General features: G+C 37.8%; 1 protein-coding gene across 1 annotated transcript in view; it reads right to left on the bottom strand.

Moving 5' to 3' along the window:
- The window catches only part of THSD4 (thrombospondin, type I, domain containing 4), a 316,313-nt gene that overhangs the window by 17,649 nt on the left and 272,979 nt on the right, over positions 1–25,685 (bottom strand). The window contains exons 8-12 of the mRNA XM_009321570.1: positions 15,213–15,388; positions 11,345–11,441; positions 10,189–10,431; positions 4,399–4,528; positions 2,449–2,653 (exon numbers count right to left, since the gene is read on the bottom strand). Coding sequence (XP_009319845.1) covers positions 2,449–2,653; positions 4,399–4,528; positions 10,189–10,431; positions 11,345–11,441; positions 15,213–15,388 — 851 coding nt within the window. The remainder of the gene's footprint in view (positions 1–2,448; positions 2,654–4,398; positions 4,529–10,188; positions 10,432–11,344; positions 11,442–15,212; positions 15,389–25,685) is intronic.

The following is a 25,685-nucleotide window of genomic DNA, read 5'->3' as shown; positions in this document are numbered from 1 at the left end:
TAAGACATGCACAGAAGCTATAGAACTGCTCTAGATTCCTAGGAACAGGGAATAAAACGCATTAGTAGTTTTCAATCATATTCTCAGTCTGTAGTGTTCTATAGTATACTAGGCAGATACATTTGGAAAACATAAAATCAAACCCTATCTTTAACAGGCCATGCTGCACCTATCAAAATGAACTGCTGGTATTTGAATAGCAGGCTGACATATTCTGCATGATTTTGATCTTGACCTACAAGCAGATAGGAAGCAAGAGAAATGCAAAGAAACACAACTTCTGAATCCCTCTTACAAATAAAGGCCGCCTTCTCCTGCTCTCTTTTCTTCAACCTCAGAGAATGGTGACACCTATTGATATCTCTGCCTGATGATGTGAAACATCCAGATCATGAAGCAAGATGGGAACATTATTTTCTGCTGTGTACACATGAAATGTTTTGATGAGTCCTGTAAACACTCTAGTATTAAAGGGGAAAATCTTTGGGCATTTGAAGATCAAAGACTGCAGTACCTGCATACAAGGGTACCTCGCACAGCTTCCAAAGGCAGCCTCATTGTTTTTTCCTTGCTTTCGAATGCTTAATCATGTCTACTATATTTACATGTCAAAGTTATTTATCATGTAAAATATATTCCCTACAGCAAGATACCTCACAGACTTCATCTTCAGACTGCAGCTATTTCTTCAACCATTCACCCTAGAACATTGGCCAAAACCCAGACTAGATGTGTGAGGTCATTAAATAGCAAAATACTAATAAAAACAAATACCCCGTTCCTTATGTCATAAAGGGGGCAATTTGTCCAAAGTTACTCTTGGAGTCTAGTCTGCTGACTCCAAACTTGAAACTACCACAATGCCGTTTTTTTCTAATCAGATTTAGATCAAAGTTTTTTACATTTGTATGTCAGAAAAAATGGGAAGCACATTAAAATTTTAAGATGGGCTTACTTTTAAGACCACAGACGTGTCTCCAAAGTGAAAACCTAACTGTACTTCAGTAAACACAAACACAAATAAATGTTCTACTGAAACCAGTTTGCAAACTCAATTGCTCTTTTCTTTATGATGGATCTTCCTTCACGCCAAGAACTTTTGTTTTACTTCCAAGAGGAAATTAATCACAGAATGTCATTGGAATTACACTTATATTCAACCAGCTACAATTTCTAAAGCATTTGTTTAGCTTGATTCACCATATGCAGTAAACCCCTAAAGGCTCTGTACGCTGAAATACTTCTCAAAATGCAAAACACACAAAACCAGCTCCCCTTTCTCATCATCAACACAATAAAATAATCAAAACTTTAATATCAATTTTACTGTCCTTTAACTCCAGATGGATTTTAAGTCATCATGAATAATGAATTAACCAACCAACATATCTTTTCATTCATCTGTCTAGGTATTTCTAGTTTTTTTATCGGGAACATATCAACATATCACAGATACTTCATGACTAGGAAGTTAACAATGCCACCATCAGCCTCAGAAATGCAGCAACTGAGGGAGTTAACTCACATAGCCTTTACCGTGGGGTAAGACCCCAAAGTCTGCTGCATGACTCAAGCTTACTGCAACTGTGTGGATGGAAAGCTGTGCTGCTGCTGCCAGTGCAGCTAGCCCACGCACAACACATTGCATGTTGCGACATGCATTCCAGCACAGGCTAGGGAAATTAGGAGCAAGGAAGCACTTCAGTAGAAAGGAAAAAGAAGATTTAGGTTCAGGGTTTAAGCTGGAATTTTTCACGGTCTATCCACCCACATAATTCAGCAACTCTAAAATTTTTTTGCTTTGTTTCATGGCTAACTGAAAGAGATCTGTTTATCACTACACCTAAAACACCACGATATTTTCTCTTTCACACAATGGCTATGAAAGTATCTAGGATGGTTGTCAGGTTGGCCAAACCTTTTGTAAGCAACACAGAAATTAAAGCTCAAAACTGTACCGTCCACATTTATCTGAAAGTCTCGGCATAGCCTCAAACCAACTACAGTAACAGCAACTACTGACTCTATCCTTAATACGTACGCAAGGTTAAATAACTCCTGGAACTAAACTCTACAGGCTATGGGAAAGAGCAGTAAGTTTGCCACCACGGGCAAACCTATCAGGACTCTCCCAACTCTACTTCACATAGTATTTAAGAAAAAGCATTGCTCAGAAAGCTTGTGTACTTCTGTACACACACATCTGCGTGTTTTGTACTATTCAATCACTCTTTTTCAGCTTTTTTCTGGTTACGAACAGTAAACTTTAAGGGTCATAATTGAGCAGGGTTTTCTTGAACTAATACTTTCACGTATTTCCAAGACTTCTCACATTCCACTTCCCTGTTTTAAACAAAAAAAAAAATTCATTTTTGATTAGTGATACCTGGAAGAAAATTCTTAGTCTTTTCTGAGGTTTTATGCCCCACATTAATCAATCATACTCACTGAAGTCCACTCTGTCCTAATCTGCCATTCACTGCAGATCTTCAGCTGGCAAGTGCTGGTTGTCTCCGGTTTCTCCAGGTGATGACAGCGGTATTGCTGAACTGTCAAGGTACGATTGGCATACATTTGCCGGCATAAGATCTGTCGATGCTGCATACCAAGGCCGCATGTTTTGCTGCACTCTGACCACTCCCCTATATCCCAGCTAAAGAGGAAAAAAAAAAGAGGACATTTTTTTCAGTAAAGACTTCTCTAATACTAATCTTAACAGAACTCAAATGACATGATTCTGATGCTGGTACAGAGTCTTGTAGAATAACACTTAAGCCTCAGCATGCATAACTTAATCCTTTATGAAGACAACGTTACACACTTGTAACCAATCTACCTGTAGTGGTTGATAATAAGCATGCATACAGATTGCACAATCCATGGTTTCAAGACATATTACAAACATTAATTAAGCCACTAACAGCTGTTTGTTTTTTAAAGTATCTATCTATAATATATATTATTGCTCTAATGACACTTCCCAAAAATTTAAGATGCATTGCATAAAATTTTTATTTTTCTGCAGCTAAGGCTTTAAAAAAGGACAATACCACAAAAATCACGTAATGCATCCAGGCATTCATTCATGAGTAAAACTGAAATAGCAAATTATAAGCAATGAATAAATACATTTAATTGTAGAGATGAAAAAAAATCCCTACATATATTCTTCTCATTCCAAGATTTCACTGTATTTATTTAATCAGTTTTGTATAAACATGTCATTTTCCCCTTTCAGATTTCATTTCAAGCATGAAGACATGAACAAATAAGGGAAGTATTTGAACTGTTCACACATTTTACTTCAGAACTCTTGTTGAGAGCAAGCGAATCTCTGTATTCTTTTTAATAAATATTTACATATCTTTGTTTATATTCTTGATATTATCCTGTGTAAACAAATGAAGCTGAATCAATATGAGTTGTTAGGAAGAAAAAGGTGATAAAAATGCTTGGTGAGAGAAGACATCTCCAAGTAAACAGCTTCAGAAGTTCCTGAGTATCTAATATGCACTAGGAAATTGCTTGTCAGGCATCTCTAACACTGTAACAGGACTTACACCATTAGAAACTTCCGTGGGATAAGGACTGGCCACTTACTGCTCAGGAGAGAACTGAAGAATGTAACCACAAGAGAGATGGAAAACACAGCTGCTGACCTGAAATAAAGTTGCTATGATGGCAACTGCGTTTAACACTTTTCTCTTCTTGGTATACACCCTGGATGAATTGACCTCTTTTTTTTCTTTTTTTTTTTGACTATTTAAAAGAAGTTGCTTAGCCAATTGTAAGTCACAGTCTCCTGATGGCAAGTGTCTTTTTGGAAGGAAATCACACCTGAGCTGGTTGTATTAGTGTGCTGGAAACAAGGACTACCACTTCAGAATCCAGTCTTCAAGTTGAAGAACTACTGAATTGCAGGAAAGAGAGGTGATGTTTATGAGGGGGCTGTTGTGAGCATTATCAGCCTAATCTCATCTTTAAATATGACACCATGGAATGAACAGGTGGGTTCTGCAACACTCTGATCCAATGTGGAGTGACATAACCTACAGAGCCTCTTCTTTAGACAGGTATATGCTGAAGCCTGTCACTTGAAAAAATGTACCCACAGAGAGACCATGTATAGTGTGCATGCCTGCACAATCACACAAATTTTGAGAAATTACTACACTCACTTGTTGCCAACTTCCCTTTTGTCTTCTCTGAATGCTATTGCTCCCTGTGAAGGGGAAGAAGACCAACAACAACTGAGGAAAAAATATCCAATACACTATATGACATAAGTGCATAGTACTTAGAAGTTCAAACTAGTTTCCTACTTAGAATAGCCTCTTTCACGTGCAAAACCTCAATGACATCGGCTTATTTCACTTGACTTAAACTGTAATATCTTACAAAGCTGGACATGGGAAGAGGTTGCAGGCCTCCTCTTCTGGAATGGGTTTGGTGCTGCTGTCACAGTAACTCTCAGATACCTCCTCATGAGTGATTCTGTTGACGCAGTGGAAAACTGGGTACTGTGACCCTGAAATGAAGAAGAAAATTAGGTGATGCATTGCAAAAGACTCTGCACTATAAGCCATAACAGTAGCATCCAACACTGATGCAGAAAGGAAAAGCATAGGAAATATAGACTAAGATTTTACCCAAAATTTCCAAATGTAAGTGCGAGCTGAATGCTGTACTGTTTACACTGTAGTATTAAGGGAAGTCCTTAGTATATAGAAAGTACAGCATAGCATTGTAGGAAAGGCTGAGAAAACATGTTCCTTGGTCTGCATGAGATCTTTATAATGCAGAAAGTGCAAACATTAAGTATTCAGGCAATTGAAAAAAAATGCAGCCAAGTGGCCACAACACAGGCTTGAGAGGAGGAAAAATTTAGCAGTCATTCTGTTGTGCTTCTGGAAAGAGACTGAGCCTCCTTACTTTAGAGTTACATGGTGAGTAAACACATGACAGTATTATTCACTTTACCTAGTTTTTTAAAAGATTCATAAGATAAAGCTTACAGGTTAAACATTACTGTAGACGACAAACTAAAAATTACTACTTTCCATATTTAATGCTCGGTCTTCAAATAATTTTCATGAGCTCTACTATTACTATTGCAAATTGACTACCAAAATGATGACAAAGAGCAAGGTGCTAACATGCCTAATTGTATTTGGTAAGTGAAAAGTTGGAGTACATTAACAAGTTTCCTGACACAGGTGATGGAAGACCCAACCAGGAAAGGTACTCTGCTAGACCTGAGACATAAAAACAAGGAAGAAAAAGTCAGGGGGGTGAACATCAGGGGCAGCTTTGGCTGCAGTGACCATGAAATGGTAGAGTTCAGGATTCTAATAGGAGGGAGCAGCGCAAAAAGCAGGACAACCACCTTGAATTTCAGAAGAGCAGACTCAAAACTCTTCAGAGATCTGCTTTGAAGAATCCCATGGGATAAAGCCCTAGAGAGAAGGCCCAGGAGAGTTGGTTGATATTCAAAGACCACCCCCTCCAAGCTCAAGAAAGGTCCGTCTCAACAAGTAGGAAATCAAGCAAAGGTGGCAGGAGGCCTGCATGGATAAGCAAGGAGCTCCTAGCTAAACTTAGACATAAAAAGGAAGTACAAGAGGTGTAAGTAGGGGCAGGTGATCCCGGAGAAGTACAGAGATGCTGTCTGATTGTGCAGGGATGGGGTTAGGAAAGGCAAGTACCACCTGGAGTTGAATCTGGCAAGGGATGTGAAAGGCAACTCTACAAGTACATAAACGGCAAAAGGAACACTAGGAAAAATCTTCTTTTTGGTTCTTTTTAGAAAGTACTACGAAAGTCTGCTGATTCTCTCTCTGCCATGTTTATACCATGTAAAGCGGCAGCAACCCCTCCTCTCACCGTGGTACAGCAATGGCACAGGACACCTCCGTGGTAATAAGGAGCCATTTGGTTACAAGAGAAACAGGGCTCAGCCAAAGAGAAGTGGTCAAGGTACAACCCACAACTGCCAGTTCAGCCACTTGAAGCTAGACCCACTGACTTAAAAATTGGGTGATTTTAGCTGTTTTAGGCTATCCTACAACAAGTAACTCCAAAAAACTAACTATTTATTGGTATCGAAGCCTTATTAGTGCAGATATTCAGATTACGCAGAGAAAGAAACCATGAACAGGAAAATTAACTCCTGAACTGAAAGAGAAACATTTTGCTTAGGTTAGACCTAACTTTCTTCCACAGAATGAAATAAGCACAAGTGGAATGCTATTCAACCAGACAAGCAGATACACAGTTTACACTTCTTCCCACAAACTTTTCCTGGAATGCTTTCCGTCTCAGATTTCATGTTTGTCATTTTGCCTTTGAAATGCATGGATGATGCCTGATCGTTCTGAATAAGGCTGTGTTTTTAAAGTAAAACTATACTGACTGACCTTGGCATTAAAAATATACTTCAGAATTTGGGGAAATATAGTGTACAACCTGAAGACAGAGTCATAAATGCCTAATTCTCAGTGTTTGCAATCAGAAATAGAATGAGATAAAAAACAAAATTCAGGTGTTTTAATCAAGCACTTTTTCAACAGAACTCATATTGTTCACACTCACACTGCTCGTCTGAAACACCTACGTTTATCTAGGAAAGCTACCACTTCATCTCAGGAATGCACCCTATACAACAGTGTCTCTAAACCAAACATCAGAAAGATTACAGAAAAGGGGTTTTTTTCCATGTTACTGGCAAGATAGGATGAAGCAGGGCACAACTTATCAGTACAATAGCTTCATCTTTCCGCAAAATAGAGTCCTCTTTTCCTTGGATAAAAATAAATGTCTGCACATTTACAAAAAACAAACTGCCATGCCTCTGAGTCAAAGGCAAAAAGAAGTCCCATCTTGCCTAGAAGACCTAGGCAATTTGCACAGAAAACTCAGCTGTATCTTTGTTGGTATTTGCGTCTAAAAACAATGTAGAAAAGGGCTAGGTTGTAACAGTTCAAGCTTATGTACCTCAAATGTGGGTTTACTAAAGCCTGCACTCAGTGACACTGATTCATAAGATTACTGACGCTACAAGTCTTAGGCCACTGGATTGAAGATCAGTTTTCTCCAGCTTTCCATTTCTAATTATCCACTTGAACCTGCAGCCTTTGTCTAAGATCTGTGGTTAATTAGCTCCACATTTTTTACCTCCTGGAACTCAAAACCTCTATAGATTTAATGATAACTGCTAAATAATTTTTTAAATCCTGTTATCGTATTTTGAAATTAACAATTCAAACATCTCATCCTGGGTTTACTGAAATCAATTTCTTTTGTCATCAACCAACAGGTAACTTATACTTGTAATCAAGAAACAGAAAGAAAGGAGAGCAATACATTCAGCCACGTATTAAGAAAAATATCGCACCAGAGATCCGTAGTAGTCCTAAATTATGACTTTATGACTTTAAATAAAATAAGGGTAGCCATAGTTGATGGTAACTGTTGGCTGGCACACTTCAATTTCAAGATAGAAAATTTAAAATTACAATTCCCACTGAAGTTGTATTTGTTCAAGAATTTAATTCTATCAAAAGTAAGGCTTTGTATCTCGCCAGCTAACTTACACTAATACTTCAGAAAAAGCTATTTTCTGAAATCTAAGGAAAAAAATCAGCCGTTTGCACTCTTTAACCTCCTTTGTAATTCTTCTTTAAAAAAGTAACCAGCATGCTGCCATGACTGATAACAAATTACACATCCCATGTCATTTCCAAGGTGTGGATAACAGTTTTAAGGCAGAGGCTGTGCTCAGAGAAGATGAAGTGAGGTACTCCTCCTGTAAGATCTTTCAGACAAAATTTGGACGAAGTTCCTATGGCTCCAGGACTGGAGGAATTCACAGTACACCAGCCCTCTTCTCTCCAGACAACAGAGAGGGATGATCTGCTACTTCACTTCCCTGACAGGATGCGGTAGCAGTTTCCACACTGTCCAAATTCTAGCAGATCTATTTGCTCAGTCATCTTAAATGGAAATCTGGGACAAGAGTTGGTGGCAGTTCTCATGGGAAGCATTTTCAATTTTTAAAAAAATTGTAATAGTCTTTTTTTTCCAAACCAAAGTTTTACTGAAAAGTGCTTTGAAATCTCACAGCTTTTCATCAAAACTGTTAATTTATCCTCCCTTTTTCCTCAGGTAGCACAAAAATAATTTTTCTTTCTTTCTTCTTCCAACTTAAAATTTCCTAGCTTTATTTAGCTTTGACAGGTTCATTTTGAAAACAACAACAACAACAAACTTAAAGACCATGTATCATCTACATTTCTGCATGAAGAAATAAAGTAGCAGAAAAAAGGAAAACATGGAAAAAAGAAAAAAGAAGAAAGTGTCCCATATTGAATCATACAAAATGAAAACAAAGCTTTAAATAGTACAAGATTTCTTCCTGATTTTTTCACTCCATTTTTTATCAGCCTATATAACCTAGTTTGACTTGAAATGCCTTCGGGGCATCAGAGATTCACACAGGCTTCTCACACCAAGATCACAAGGAATGTTCGTACAGTCTCAACAGTGTCAGGATCCTGCTCTCAAGGTCCAGTTTCTTTTGAATTTAACTTGATCAGAACATGCACACATTCTCCACATAACAGGAAAAGAGGTACTCATTTTTGACAGTTCTCTTGCTAAATTTCATGGAGTAAATTTAAGCTGCATAGGAGGCTGAAAGATATCCTTTGAATTCTGTTTTCCTACAATTTTGCTATCATTTTGACTCAGATTTCATTAATACCACTGCCAATAGCTACCAGATCTCTGAAGAAATGGCAAGAGCTATGTTCAAATGTCCGTAAGGTCCATAGGAAATACAACCAAGACTTCTATGATGTAAAGGAAGACTACATTTACCCTGATGTGTTCCTGCAACTGCATCACAAATTACCTGATATAGATACTAAAATTCACCACATATAGGATAAACCAGACACTCAGCAGGTGACACTCGCTGATTGCTTCTAAACAGTAATCAGGTGCAATTGAAGGATTCTGCCCATACGACTTGTATTAAAGACACATAATGTATTTAAATGCCAACCAAAATAATTCTGGTTTACACTTCCTCCTTTTCTCCACAAAAAGGCTGACTTCAAAAAGTCTTCTGACTTCTACAGGCTGTATTTTAGCTCTAACACTTTTGCAGTAATTTCTCCAAGAAAAAAAGTTTTCTCAATATACTGGGAAGCAATTTTGACTGGTATCGATATTGCTGGATTTTTTAGCTCTATCTGTAGCTATAACATGGACACTCATCTGGCTTTGGACCAAATTCGCAAAGTCTCCTCGCACACTGATTAGGAAGCAAATGTTCTCAGTGTATATGAACTGGTGACAGTCAGCTGAGTTTCCTCACTGGTACGTCTTTACTTCAAAGCTCTGCGATTTTTTAGGTATGGTGATGGGTGGCTATGTATAGTACAAAAGATTTCACTTTCACTATCACAAAAACTTATTCTTCCAAATAATTGCTTGTGCTATGCACTATTGAAGCTGTAGTCACTATGAATGTCTTATGGCAAAGATTAATCTGGCAAGCTCAAAGTAGCGTATCCATCACATCCCAAAAGCTCACTCATTACCAGTCCCCTTCCATCCCTCTTCCTTCCCACTTCTCCCCTATGAAAACCTCAGTTTTCTGAAGTCACATTATTGCTGTTCCAGCAACATCCAATGAGGCAAAGATATAACTGATGGAATCCCTGTGAAACCTTCCCATAAAGATCAGAAAACTGTTGACAAAGATACAAAAAGCACTGAGGGTGTATCTGACAAAGCTGGAGAGGCCAAATGGAAGGATAAAGAATGCCAAAGAATGTTGAGGAAAGCAGCTGTGTATCAAGGGTGTGAGAGAGAGCAGTTGCCATAAAATCCGGAAATATTTCCTTTCAGAGGCAAATGCCATATATTCCCTTTTAGTTTACATACTTTGTATTTCACATTTTTAATTTTGTTGTTTCTACTGATTGAAATATAAGCACACATAATAGTACTGACGTGTCTTTTGCTTGTAGGATAACAGAAAACACCAGGTCCAGCAATGCTTTGTGCATACAAGAGCTGCTGAACAGTCACACTGTTTCTTCCCTCCATGCTTCTCCTCTCCCACGCTGGAACCCTCCCGTGTGTCATCTATTTTCTGTGCATGGTGTATGAAGCACTTACCTTTCCCACATGTAGTAGTACACTCAGTTTTTCCAATCTGTTTCCAGTTGTGTTCTCGGTTTTGTCTTGGTGGTTGCACAGCAGGCACCTGGTTTTCTCGCTGATGAGAAGGAAATCTTCCTGGCTGAATAACTGGAAAAGTTCCAGCTGACTGTCCAGGGAGAGTGTCTGTCTCCCTATGCAAATCCTCATCCTCATGATTTGTACTTTCTGGCATTCCTAACTGACCATTCAAGGGCTCCCCTGATGATGGACAATAACAAAAAAGTAAAATAATGAGCCTCACTTGCAAATATCAGTCTACATTTCCATCCACTAATAATCACAACTGGAGCATCATAAAACTTGAAAGCAGCTTTAATCTGTTATGCAGAGACTTCCTAATAGTGTGCTGCAATGACTGTTTTGTTTTAAACCAAGATAACCAAGTCGCAGCCAGCAAATACATTAAAAACTGAAGAGTCTCCAAACACACTGTAGAGTTAATGCACCCAGTGTCAAAATTTCCCAAAGCTTTTTTTTTTGTACCATGCTCTGTATTCTGTGCCTCCCCATGTCACAGCACAGCTGCTCCTCGTTGCGAACAGACTGCAAACACACTTAGAAATTTGTCAAGGCAAGTCAGGAACATTAAAAGTAGGACCAAACTCGCTTGAAAATTTTCTACTGTCCTTCAGAACTTCATACCAGTACACACAGCACATATCCGCAGCTCAGTCAGGAGCACGAGCTGTCCAGATTCTAGCTTGGGAAGGCAACAGTTTTGTGTTTGATCCTCTCCAGTTGGGAGAGGAAACAGAAACTGCAAAGGGTTGTTTTAAATTATCTCAAACTCTGAAGAGAAAAATCATGTTCTATTTCATTTCTGAGACATGGTGACAACACTCCAGCTCATGCAAAGCCATGGTTAACATTTTAACAAAAATGTTACTGAAAGTAGAAATATGTGACCAGATATCCTGTAAATAATCCCTGTCAGTATTAATTCACTGAAGTTACCAAATCTATGCAGACTTCTCTTTCAACATGTAGGGTGGAATTCTGGGCTTCACCCACATCAATGGCAGCATTTACACTGAATTTAATGGTATGAATTTCTCCATTAGCTTATTGAGTAACAAAATGTGCTTAATAATAGGAAATTGTGGCATTTTACCTGGCCTCCTGTGGGCAAGCAGCTGAGGACTAATGACATTGTCTCCTGGAATGATATACTCATAATGTATACCTGGGTTAGGCTGCTGATGTATCATCTAAAAAGAGAAACAGACATACATTCAGTTCTTCCACTTGTTTTATTACTACTACTTAAATATGTACTTGAACTGATCAACTATGTAACATTATTTACCATTGGTCAGGATAGAAGCAATGGTTAATGACTATCTCCAAAACATGCAAAAAAAGATATTTGTTTCTGGGAAAAATAAGAAAATACAGGTTACTATGTTTGCAAAGCAAGCTAGCTTGTGATGACAGAGAAACTGTTCCTCTAAATTTTCTTTGAAAAATTTAAAACTGACATGCTCGGGGCTGAGGTGTGGCCGTGGGCTGCACCAGCCACGGCCTCGCCTCTCGCCAGCGTGGGCAGCAGAGGCTCACACCAGGCCTCAGCAGCATAAGAGACAGTCCTAAGGTCACCAAAACATTCTCAGGTAGAAGGAGCTTGACAGATGCCTGAGGAAACATAAGAACGGAAGAAACAAAGCGGAGAAAAATAAATACCACAGACCTCAATCTACAAATCTAGCCAACTGCCTTTTTTAAGGTTTATTGGTTGTACCTGAACGGACCATGTGCAGACAGCACATATGTGTTATTCCGCATGTACCATCTCACAAATCAAACTGTTCCTTTCGTCACCGTGCAGCTACCTCTAAACCACTCAATGGAGACTCAGCAATCAACTAGCTAAAATTACTAACATTATGCCACTCTCACCATAAGCATTGCTCAATAAAGATCAAGTGAACAGATTACAAAGGCCCACATACTTGCTACAGCAGCTGAAGAGTGCCCATGCAACCCCCCTGCATCCTTCCACGTTAATTTTCAACTGAATGAAGATGTAATGTAAGTGCAGACAGACTCCCACTGCTTTACAGCTAGTCACAACTCTATCAAAGTGTTCTTTATGAAACACAGGCGGGAACCATAAGGTGTTCTCCTCCAAATGTGAAAATGAAGACGAGTGGTTTCAGAACACTGCTGCATAAGCCCTTGTGAGCTGACACGAGCACGCCTCTGAAAGTCAGTGTCACTTCTTGTGCTCTTCTTTAAGCAGTTAGGCATAATAAGACCTGAGCAAGATACAACTTTATGAAAGCTTTTTAAAACTGTTAGCAGCACACTCCATACCCAACTGGCTTGTATTACGTTGCTGCTGCTGAGAGCCTGAGCATACTCACACTAGAAATGCAGGGATGCCATCAGCTGCTAATTTTACTAGTTCAGCTTTGAGTACTTCAGTACTGCTTCTACTGACACTGCTGCTTTAAAAGTCCTGAACTCTTTGTGGGGATTGGTCTGGTAGAAGCCTCAGATTACACTTTAAGTACCTTTTTTTGGAAAACAAAACCAAACCAAACACCGGAGCTTGCACTAGCTCTTTGGTTCTGACAAACCACAGGCCGAAAAGAAAAAACTCATGCTATGCCAATGGCTTTATGACTCAGCAGAGCACACTTACGCTTCAAAGTTTCACTAAATTCGTCACATCAATTAACACCAACTAGGGATTCAGACCTTTGGTTTTCCTTGCGTCAAAATCACTTTTTCCTTGCCAAATATAATAGCTGTTCCTCTAAACTCTGTCCCTCAGAGATCATTCACTTTTCTGAACCATCTAACAATACATTGCCTGTAATATTTTTTGTAAGGGTTCGTCCTTCCCATGTCACTTTGTTATCCAAAAAATAAACCCTCTTTGTGTTTGGTCCTGAGAGAACTGAGCACTGTGAAGCTGACTTCAGCAGAAGAGTACCCTCCCACCTTCCAGAACCAGGTCCCTGTTCTTAAGATGGTTCCAGGAACAGCTTTCCAATGGTTCCCATGGTTTTTCCATCACATTTCTCAAAAGAACTGACAGGCACATGTTATAAAGAGCTTAAGTGATCAAGTCCCTATGAATATATTGTCACAGATTTCCTGCAGTAAGATGCCTGGAATTATACAATAGTTTTGCTTTGAGTTAGTGGACCTAAGTCTGTGTAGCAATGTATACTTCACACTTGGACGAAACTTGCATCTCTTTTTATCTAGCTAATTATAGCCTGTTGTAACTTACGAGAGCTTTTTCCTCTACGTTTTTAGAGTGGAAGAAAGACATCATGATCTCAGGGAAAAGGGAACAGAAAACCATTTGGAGTTCCCATCTGCAAATCTCTTAATTTTTCTACACAGAGCATAAAGATCATGAGTATGGATGAAAAGAGAATTACATGGTTCAGGAACTGCAAGACAAAGTCTGAAAAAAGGCATCTGTATCTGCACAGCTACAAATTTCAAACCTGTAAGACAGGCTGTGTCATACTGATGATTGATTTTCTTTCATCTAGCACTATCCATTTTTATCTTCCCACACTATATTGAAAAAGACACTAAGCTATCAGCTTATAATGAATTGTAGTATTCCTCATATCTACAAGAAACATCTCAGATAAGACTCCAGTCAAATTAGATGTGGCAATCCATAGTAGCAGCCACAGAGCAAAACTGATAAAGATATGCCCATCATGCCAACTTGCTTATATTCATTGCAAAAGCAAAAAAAGAAGAGGCTAAACCTAAACTAAAATTAAAATATGATAAATTTAAGCTTAAGGGGTTTTTATGGTATTACTTTGGAAATATCTGTAATCCATTTCCTGATCCTTTTCTCTCTGGGTCATTACGTATTAGGCATCAATCAGCTGACAATAAAAACTTAAGGCCAGACTTCAGCTCACAGCATCCTGTAACTACACAATGACACATATATTTTAAAAACATGATGTCTGCATTGCAGAATCTAGGAGCCCAACCGTTTAATCTTCCAGGCTTTTGCCAGTCTTACATTGCAATCAATCAGAAATTTTCCAAAAAAGTAGCAGTGTTTGCATAATTATTACATTGCTTTATTAAGACACCATATAGCAGATGGGGAATAACTTTGCCACCATATAACTTTTTCCAGCTGAGTAATCAAGGTAGGTACTATTTGTTTTTCTATGAAACAACCCAGCACACTCACTTTTCCACCCCATATTGCACTTAAGGGCAAAAAAGCCATAGCTGGATGAAACAACCATATCACCAGTTAATCTAGTTTTTTCAATGAATAGATTTTATCATGTGAAAGTGTATAATCTCAGAACACACCATTTATCTTTGCATAAGTTGTAATAAATTCCAGTTATATTTGTTATTTCAATATGATGCAGTAAAAGTCCCATCTGAAGTAAACAGCTTTTTCAATATGATTCCCCCCTCTTAGCCACAATTTGTCTTCTCTCTTCCTTTCTCAAACGGCTATTATCTATGGTCTCCTAGCACACTTTTGTATTAAAACTGCTCTGCTTCAAATCCCACATTCTATAGCTTTTTGTACTTATGTTTCTTTTAAAGAAAATTGAGATGGTACCACTCTGTGAGAGGCCTTGTCTGATTTAGGTATTTGCTTCAGTTCACTGTAAAATTAAGCTACGCCAAATTTGCTTGAGTAGGAAAGTATCCGGAGAAAATCCAGTTCACAAAAAAAACCCCCACCCAGACATTTGCATGCTTTATCTCTATTTTACTGAATAAGTAAAATTGGTTTTACTGGATCACTAAAGTGTGAGAAAAAAAGGCTTCATCATTATTTAGACTTTCTATGATCTGGAGCAAGATGGGAGCAACAGCAAACAATAGTAAAATATAAAAAATAATGTTTCAAAATCAAAGGAACAAAATAGTACCAAAGTATTGGTACTGAATTGCATGTTAACAATGAACTGAACAATTTTTTTCCATCAGGAAGATTAATCTAAATACAAGAAACTTACATAGACATCAAGGACTTCATTTGTTGGACCATCAGCTAAAAATGACTCTCCTGCAGTGCTGGAGATTTCATTTGGGCGTTTATAAGTGAACATTGTCCCACCACCTTCATATCTCCCAGGTCGATCAATTGCCCAATTTCCATTGATGATGGATCGTCCTGATCGACTCCGCAACGCTGTAGAGGATGGGGACAGAAACACAAGGACTTTGGTCAGAGGAAATCATCTTCACATACTGGTGCCCAATCAAATCCCCAAAGGTGCCTTACACTGTTAGGTGCTCTCTGATGCCAGGGGACAAAGCTGTGTGGGTGTTGAAAAGAACAGTTATATTAGTAGTTGTGCAAAAAAACCCAACCAAACAAGCTTAAAAAACTTTGTCCAAACACTTGGTATGTTTATGCTGCAAGAAAAGAAAGAAAAATCAAAGATAGCTTGGAAACCTTTTTCAACAGTTTCTCATAGGTTGTCACGTGACTCTCAGCCAGCCAGCGGCACACATTGAACAGACATGGATGCTGAGGAAGTGGTCTTCCTCCACTTCCTTCCGCTTGAATTTACTATTTTGTGATTTACACAGAACAAAACACAGAGGCAGATACAGAAAATCAGTACATTATACAATGCAGAAGCACCAAAATATTTAGGAACACATGAGTATCCTGGGTTGCCAAACATTCCAGTTATTCTTCATGAAGCCATTTGGCTACTCCCTCCATTTCCTTTTCAGAACACGATTTTTTTGCCAGAACATCTGCAGAGCCCTGATCTGCAGCACTGTTTGGAATGACGAGCTCTCTGAAAATGCCAGTAGGATCTCTTGCCTAAGGAAAAGTTACTTCACAAATCAGATACTAGCCAGGGAAGGATAAAATATGGATTTAATATCCAGTTGTGCAGTGCATTCCCTTTGTCATCATGGGCAACTCACTGATTTCTAGGTGCCTCTGTTCCTTCTTGTTCCTACTTCCTTTATCTGTCCATGTGACCATAATGTTAAGTCCTTAAGGTCAGAAACTCCTGCCACATACATGTGCATAATTTTATGCAATATGAGTTATGTATTTTAAAATACAGTAATATCTTCAGGCTGAAACCACATCAGACATTGTTTAAGTACACAGGAAAGACATGACCCTTTCTTTAAAGGCTTTATTCAAAGATTTTCAATTTTATTACAAAAGAATTTGCTTTTAAATACACACTTTAAAACAGACAACAGAATCTACTAATATCCTTGGCTGTATGTCGTGGTTTAACCCGGCCAGCTAAGCCCCACACAGCCCCTCGCTCACTCCCCCTGGTGGGATGGGGGAGAGAATCAGAAGAGTAAAAGAAAACTCGTGGGGTGAGATAAAGACAGTTTAATAGGGAAAGCAAAAGCCACGCACACAAGCAAAGCAAAACAAGGAATTCATTCACCGCTTCCCCTCGGCAGGCAGGTGTTCAGCCATCTCCAGGAAAGCAGGGCTCCATCACGCGTAACGGTTACTTGGGAAGACAAACGCCATCACTCCCAACATCCCCCCCTTCCTCCTTCTTCCCCCAGCTTTATGTGCTGAGCATGACGTCACATGGTGTGGAATCTCCCTTTGGGCAGTTGGGGTCAGCTGTCCCGGCTGTGCCCCCTCCCAGCTTCTTGTGCCCCCCCAGCCTGCTCGCTGGTGGGGTGGGGTGAGAGGCAGAAAAGGCCTTGACTCTGTGTCAGCACTGCTTAGGTAGGTACTTGGCAGTACCTAAAACATCCCTGTGTTACCAACACTGTTTTCAGCACAAATCCAAAACATAGCCCCATACTAGCTACTGTGAAGAAAATTAACTCTGTCCCAGCCAAAACCAACACATTCTATATTGCCAAGCAATTCACTTTTTAATGCAAATTCAAGGTACGAGCTTTGAACTTAGAAAAATTTAGGGTCGAGGACCCAGTTATTCCAGAGATACTTTCTTCTTTGTCCTGTCACAACTGCGATACTCAGTCAAAATGCTCTCAGCATTATACACAACTATTTATGCTGCTGGGAAAAACTTAAGAAGCCTACATGCATGGCCTAAATGATAGGAAATTAAATTTATGCCATTAATTCCAAAATAATTCACATTAGAGAAGAAACTTAAATTGTTCTTACATATTCCAGGCATCTGAATTAACTGAATTAATCAATAGAAGCAGTCTTTCTGCTTTTGCTGCAGGCCTCTTGGTGAAGAACATCAGTGTGACTGTGTGGTGAGAAACAGTCACAAAATGTCAATGTAAAGGCGCATTTTGTTAAGATAAAAAAAGACAGCAATAGAGAATCACACTGCAAATATCATTGTTCTTTTATGTAAGTTAAGATCTTAAGTGCAATACTATTGCCACATTTCAGAGACCCTGTCAAACACTTCACTACTCTTGAGTACCCCCTTGTTGAAAGAAAACCTCCTGTATTGAGAAAATTCCAGTTACAGATAAAGATGCAGACAAATATAGACATACAGATTAAAAAACAATTATTGCAATTCAAAACAAAAAAAAGGGGAAACTAATGAAAAAAGGTTTGTAAATTCAAAAAGAATACTTTTCACACGATGTGTGTCTATAGGCTTATCAGCTCCAATCCAACAAGAAGCTGTTGGGGGGAACACTTTAATAAGATTCAAGAAGGGATTGGACTGGTACATATATATTTTTTAAATTAATAAAAGTAAACAGCTGGAAAGGAACATCCTGAAATTGAAGGTTTGAACTTCATAATATCCTATGTATATTAGACTAAGACCTATAACTTGAGCAGATTGTTTTATACTTGCCAACTGCATATTCTTACAGTATCTTATGAAACACCTGTAGTTGGTCACTACAAAATACAGGGAACTGGACAGATCACTACCTTGATCCACAGAGCAAGTGCTGTAATCCTACTAGAAGGCTGAGCTGATATCCAGGCTTAAAGACAATCCAGCACAGAAGAACTCAGAACAGAACATACTGGGTGAAGGGATACTGACACTGTCCGTGTCCTTGCCTTGTGAAGTTGTAAGATCAAAGTCTTTTTCCCCTATGGGAATGGTTGCTGCTGACTAACCAACTATTTTTAATTTACTTACTATTGATGAAATTGTTTATAGAAGATGACTTCATTGTGGTTTTTGATAACTTTTGTAAATTGTGCTTAGATACCATCATGTACTTCTGTCTCTTGTAAGTCCTTATCATTGCTATTCATTAATGAAAAAGCAATAGTTCATTAGACAAAGTGAATGACTTTATCAGTCTTCAAGCATCAACCAACTAGAATTTTCAGTTATGTTTGTGATTTGAAGTCAGCTTGCATTAGTTTGCCTTATAATACATGCAGAAACAGAGCTATGCAAAACTAATATATTATCTAACTACTAATAATAGATTTGAATTGCAGTTGTACGGGCTTTATTAATCATCCCTGCACCAAACCGACAGTCACACCTCTAAAGAGGCTAAGGACTCAGCAACCTACTTTTTCAAAGCGGGGTAACAAATGATATGAGAACACGTGTGCAATCTGTAAATTTAAAATATAAATTAGTTTAGACTTTATTATTAGTGTCCCAGTTCGTGCAAGAAAAATTTTAATAGGATTGAATCTGTTTTTCATTAAAAGGAAAATAAGGTAGTAACTGAACAGAATGGGTTTAAAAGTAGATAAATTAATTTAAAAGAATTTATATTATTGCATTCCCATCTTTCTACACTGTAAAGAAAAAAAAAATTTTTTTTCATCGTTCTGGACAAAATGTAAGATGTAGGAAGGTTAAGGATTAAAGCAGCTGGCTACTACCAGTTCTGAACCTATGAGAAAGAAGCCCGTATTGTTGACAGTCTTTACTTTCAGGGAAATACATAGGACTGCCCCTGGACCACTTGTCCCTGTAAAGAGCCTTGATGGGTGAAGTTTCAGACTTTTACTTCTCCCTATGCAAAATACTCGGTGGATTTGAGTGGCTAGACAGAGCTGCACCTACAGAAACTCAGAAGGAATAAGTCATGGTGGAGAACTTCCCGCCTTTTTGGACTTCTGAAGGAAAGCAAAATTAGTCTGTATCATTCCCAAAAGAGCACTAAAATAGCTGGCATAATCAAGAACCTGGTACATTTGGCTTGCAAATGAAATAAAAAATTTAAATGACATTAATGGCTCTGGATCAGACCCCCTAAAAATGTATTCACATATTTTGAAATTTTTTTTTACTCCATACTACATGTTTATTTTCCCAAGAGCTATCATACATCCACTTGCTTCTCAGGTCTCATTTTCTGACACATTAACAAAACAGTCTCTATACCATGAACATTAGCTGAAAAGTATTTTATACAACATCAGCCATGAAAATGGCATCATCATTACTCATATAGCACTGGGAGGAAAAATTATGGCTCATGTACTATTGCATACAGGTTAAACATGAAATCCATTCACACTATTTACATGCTATTTACACTTGTTACATTTTAATTCAAACAACTGTGGAGCAAATGCTTCTGCAAAACTTACTGGAGACTGGTTTTACATTGTTTTTTAATATGGAACACTTCCTTAATTTTATGATCTCAGTATTTTTTCCTTATATTGCTGCTAAACAAATAAAATGAACTATTAAGAGCTCAGAAAAAAGAAAGAGAGCTGGCTAAGATTAAATTGTTGTTAATAATGAAGCTGTAAAAGATGGCTGTCTGAGAAACTGAGAGTCCATTAAACTTTCATTTCAAATCCATCATATGACAGGTCTGAAAGAGGCCTCTCCATAAAAAGGGAAAACGTGCCTCTTTTATGTTTTGATCACTCTGCAGCTACCACCTCAACTCTGCCCCCGAAGAATTTTTATGGTGCCAATCTTTTTAGCCGAAGCATGAAAGGTTATGAAAAGCTTTACCATAATTCTTCATGAGGAATTCCTCGTACAGTCTGTAGCTGATTTCATCTCTTTCATCCTGGGATCAGCTTCTTAACCAAAACTGTGTTGTTTACAGTGGCCTTCAGTAATGTTTTGCACTAGAGATATGTAATATTTCAGGATATAAACTCTGATCAACACTTCTGCTTGGGCTACAATTCTATGGCAAAATCTCAATAGGCCATTCATTAAGACTTGTATTTCAAGTATCTGAAGAGTATTTATTTTCTACAGTTCAGCTTACAGCTCTCCTTTTAAAGATGTTTTGTAGCTCCTGTCTTCCTGTTTAACAATTCTATACAGCCTCCCCTACAACTCGAACAAAAAAATAGCGAAAGATAATTTAAATCAAAGGTAGTTGATGCAGTGGTGCAACGGAGTGAAGTTCTGTAAACAACGCACTTGCATCCACTTTCAAGGTCAGTATTTCCAGTTAGAAGTTATGTTTGATGGTTTATAAGTAGCTTTTGTAATCCTAATTTAAACTACATCACTGCAATCAGAAAATTAAAAAATCAATGTCTCCACTACTTTAAAGATAATTCCAATACTATAGTTCCCTTTCATTGCTTTTTTCAATCTTGCCAACTTTCTCGATTCTAGCTCACAACATGCTCCAGCTCCTGAACTTTAGCGACTACTTCATGGTCTCAGGTGAATTTAAAAAAAACCCAAAACCTACAAAAAAGTTTGTAACACTCAGAACTAGAAAAATATATGAAGATGTGAACTTAGTATATGTCAAAGCTAGGCTACAAGTAAAAAGACCCCAGTATTACTATTATTGTGAAAAACACCATCCAGCCTGTATCAAAACTTTCTACAAAACTTTTAAATATGTAACATTAAATTAAGAATCTTACACAGGAAAAATGCACTGCTCCTTACCATTTACTAACCCAGTTGTTCCGGCATAAATCAGTCACTCCTCTTTCTCCTTTCCCTTCAGCTATAGCAAATTTAACAGCTAAGGTAAATTTTGGTGTTCCAGTTTTTAAAAGTTTCACTCAACTTTTTCAAATAGGCGATTTCCTTATTAGAACTACTGCATCTCTTTTACAGTATTACCACCAAAAAAAAAACTAACCCACCTTTAAAAAAATCAGAGCGTGGATACAATTCAAGTAAAACCATTTGCTCTTCTGCTCAAAACTCTTCTACCTTAGATTAAGTGCCTAGTGCTGCTCAAGCAGATGGAGAGGAACTTGAAAAAAGTTGATAACATTGCACATCTCCTAAAGACAGTTTTCAAAAATGCGTTCTCATTCCCATGACAGCAGCGAATACACATATTATTAGATATAAGGTAACCGCCTGATTAATTTCTGCTCCTCTGTAACCTCCTTGTTCCCAGAATTATTGTCTGATCTTTAATGACTCAGGCTCCCACTTGGTTAAAACTGACCAGGAAGTCTTCCCAGCCCTTCTCAACTCTGAAAACAGAGTAAATAGCTGGAATTTGGCCATCTTAAGACGATTCACCTGCAATATAATAAATATTAACCTGAACGATAAAATAACTCACTCTCTGTCATGAATTGTATAGGTGAAAATAAGTGCCCTGATGAAAGAAAAATGTCATGAGTCAGTCACAGTGAAGTAATGGTGAGTCAGAAAAAGAATACAACATGTACAGATACACTGCAGAGGTTACAGAAATAACTCAATATGAAAAATCCTAACATACTTCCAGCTACCAAGTTAAGTTTGAACAAAATTAGTTTTCCAGGTATTTTTAAGTACCTAAGTTAGTAACAAGACTCATTAAATCTACAGCAGAAAAAGATTTCAAGACTTCCAGAACTTTTCATTTCATAGTAAGTTCACATTATGCAAGAAAAGCCTCTTCTCGTGGCATTTTCCTAAGTCTTAATTCTGGGAAAAGCCCAAAACATGTGCTTGTGAAAATTAAAGTTCGCATAAACTCAATGTAAAAATACATTCAGCTTGAGTTACAGGGCAAAGGTTCATATTGCATCTTAATTTATCTCATTATTATAACATAATACAACAAAAAGGACAAAAAGAAAGTGAGCAATTAAATAGGAACAAATGGCAACTGCCTCTTAGATATGTAATTTACAGGGTATTCATGTTAATGTGTCAGGTATTGCCAACATGACACATCTGGAATTGTTACATACCATCAGACAGCATCATTTAAAGATACTCCAAAATATGAAGAGAAAAAACTAGTCTCTGTTTTATTCAGCTTACTTAAATACTTCTGAATATTGACAGAAAAAAATGCCAGAAAGATTCAAGTACTTGCAATAAAGGTAATAATTAATTGAAAGTAAAATCAATAGCTTAGCATTAAATACTAATATAAACATTTGTACACAGGCAAAGCAAAAAACCTGAATTTTATAGATGAGTGTTTAGCACGAGTGAATGACTTAAAATCTAATAAATTGTTTTTGAACATCTACTGTGAAGGTGCTAGACAGTTTCCAAGGGAAACAATTCTGGGCAGCAGAGTATTTACAGGGAAAACTTACAGTGATAATTTGTAACAAACCATTAGTTTGGATTTGTATTTGGTGGATGGGTAAGGAAAGCAACAATTTCGTAGAACTATGTGATGGACAGCTATCTGAGCAACTTCTACAACAATTAGCAACACTGTGCAAGGTAAAGTAAGAGTTTTCAATTTATTTATCCTCATGTTCCTCAAACGTAGGTTTTGATAGATCATTTATGTACATGTTCAGTTTTAGCCTACCCAATGTTAAACACACCTCATTTTATATAAAGTATGTCTGGCCTGGAATTGCAAATTTATAATATAGATGCTAAAAGCTTTGTATGATCCAGAAAGAATATACATGCACTATTCCCAGCACAAAGTTCTACCTGTGCTTCAGAAAACTGGAAAACATCCTGACCCATATAAGCAGTTTGATATATTTTGTAAACTTATTGCTGAATGACTCCTATTTTTCTAACCACTTCATATCTGAAGAGAAGTATTTTATGTGTGGGCCTAGTACTTGCTATCAGCAGTACATTTTCACCCAAAATCACATAGGCACAGTACCGATAATAAAATGAAACCTCTCAAACCTGGCAACAGCACTAATATTCAGAGTAATACAGTATATTTATTTTCTGTCCTAAGGCCTTTTTGTCTGGGAGAACAGTGTCCTAAGTCCTACTTAATTGCTTTACAAACCACATAAAGTCTTTAGACAGACAGAATCAAAGTTACTTCCCATATATTAAAATTCAGTCTCTCTCATTTGGTCCTGACCCAAACAGAGAGCAGCAGAGAGTAGTTCCTCTCTTCTGGGAAGAGGACTGCATGCTTGCAACTGTGGTCAGTGGGAAACAAAGTGAAGGTTTGTGCTGTTGAAGTTAATTGCAAATGTCTCGCTGGTAATTTAATCCACACACTGGATTACAAAAATCAGTGCAGAATGGTGCATCTTGTACCACTAAACCAGAAAGATACCCTTTGGTGAAATCTCCTGTGAGATAAGTCAGTCAGTTTCATGGTAAAACCATGCATAACTTGGCAGTGGGGAACGTAACAGTAAGAGAGACTTGGAAGTGGGGGTGTTGTTGGAAAAGTCAAGCAAATGGACTGCATCAAGCTGGCCATTATCTCTGAACAGCTCACACTTACAGCCTGTTGACCAGCTGCTATACCACAAGTCTGACCCCTAAAACCACTGGCTACTTCTGAATGCATATAGGTTGTAAAACTCTCTCTCCAAAAGTACTTGAAGACAACTTCAGATACTTAAAAAAAAAAAAACAAACTATTCAGTTTTACAAAACACAGCTTGCCTTCATGCCTGTCAGCCTTGCAGTATGGAATACACAATACATTTCAAGTCAACAAAGAAAGAGCGTATTGACCACAATCTAGAAATACTGTAAGTCATAGTATACAGCTACTAGGCTACTTAAAGTACCTCTGATGCATAAAGAGAAAAAAAGCTAAATGCCTAGAGACTCAATAATACACTTTTCTAAAATAATGATATACATTTTAGTTCAAATGGACTCTCTGAAATAACTCCTTTCCAAAAGCATAGATATTTGCTCATTATTAGAACACACCTTAGTTACAGAATATTTAGGAGAAATTTGGCACACTTATTGTGAACTGAATTATGTATTATTTGCCTCTGATCTTTTGAATTCAAACTCCTATTGAGGTCATGGCAGAGCTCCCACAGGACTCTGAGCTTAATTCAAGAAATATTAGTAGGGCTAAGAATCCGTAATCAGCAAGAATCAAATGATCTTTAACAGTCTGATCCTACAAAACCCTTATTCTAGAGCCAACTGAGGATATTAGAAAATGGTCAGCAGTTCACTGACTGGGCCCTAAATTAGTATCAGATTGTATGCACTCAATCTGAAGACGGTATCTCTGCAGGTGGGACGCCTTAATCTCTTGCACTGTATCCGGTTACTTCACTGGCAACCAAGACAGGGTAAGGGTACAGATCTTCCAGGACAAAAATGGGGCATCTTCTAACTGTCCATAGCTGAGACAAAGTGTTGCTGAACTTTCAACCATTTTGGAAGTTCAAAGCCATTACTGGTCACTTTAACAGTGTCAGAAAGGACTCAGACCAGAGAGTGGGACTCTCCACTAGCAAGTACTATATGACCTTACATAATCCTAACGCAGAAGAATACTTTCTAATACAAACGTTAGGACAAAAAACCCCCCTGTGTATGCCTCCACTATTCTGCAGTTCAGGGAGGACCAGAAGCAAACATAACACAAAAGCATAATACAATTTTTCATGGTTTTTTTTAGATCCTGACTGAAACCAAGAGTAAGCTGGATCCTGTGGTATTTGCTGTCCTTTTTCAAAGCCTAGGAACCAGAACCTTCTGCACAAGTATCCAAATTTGAGATACTTATTCATATTTGGATCTGGGAAGCATCTGACATTTTGGTTCTGTCTTTCTATAGTCACCCCAAATAGAGTAATATAGACCCCATCCTTACGAATCTTAATCATTCTTTCACCTAGTAGGAACTTAAAAATCTAGTTTTTAGAAATCCAACAAACATCTTCCTTACAGCTTTGAATAGCTTAGGCACATACTTATTTCCCAAAGATATTGTTGCATGTTATCCATGAACTGAGTAGTAGTCATAACATTGCCGATTATGTACGACACAGTGTTATTACTAACAACAGCATTTAAGCAATTACTTAAATATTTTCATAGTACTGAGTAGATAAAAATGGAGATAAAAATACCAGATTTGCAATACTATTACAAGGAAATGATAATTCAACTATAGTATTATTTCCAAGGAAAGACTTACACAGTTTTCTTTCTTATCGAAAATATTAACAGTAGACTTCAGATCAACATTGTGTTCTTCAGTATAATCCTGCTCAAGGAGTTTTTCTGGTATTCTACTTGGGGAGCTATCATATCGTATCAAAGAAATCCTGCTTCATATGAGAATAAATTTGAAACAGTGAATTGCATTAAACGGATTTTGCCAAGTTTGTCCTGAGGTTGTACTTTTGCAAGTTTTATCCTTCCACAGTGACACAGTCAAAAAAAGCCAGTAAA

The sequence above is a fragment of the Pygoscelis adeliae genome, unplaced genomic scaffold (assembly GCF_000699105.1).
Source record: "Pygoscelis adeliae isolate BGI_AS28 unplaced genomic scaffold, ASM69910v1 Scaffold183, whole genome shotgun sequence".
Lineage (NCBI taxonomy): Eukaryota > Metazoa > Chordata > Aves > Sphenisciformes > Spheniscidae > Pygoscelis > Pygoscelis adeliae.
This window is presented reverse-complemented; position numbering and strand designations above follow the sequence as displayed.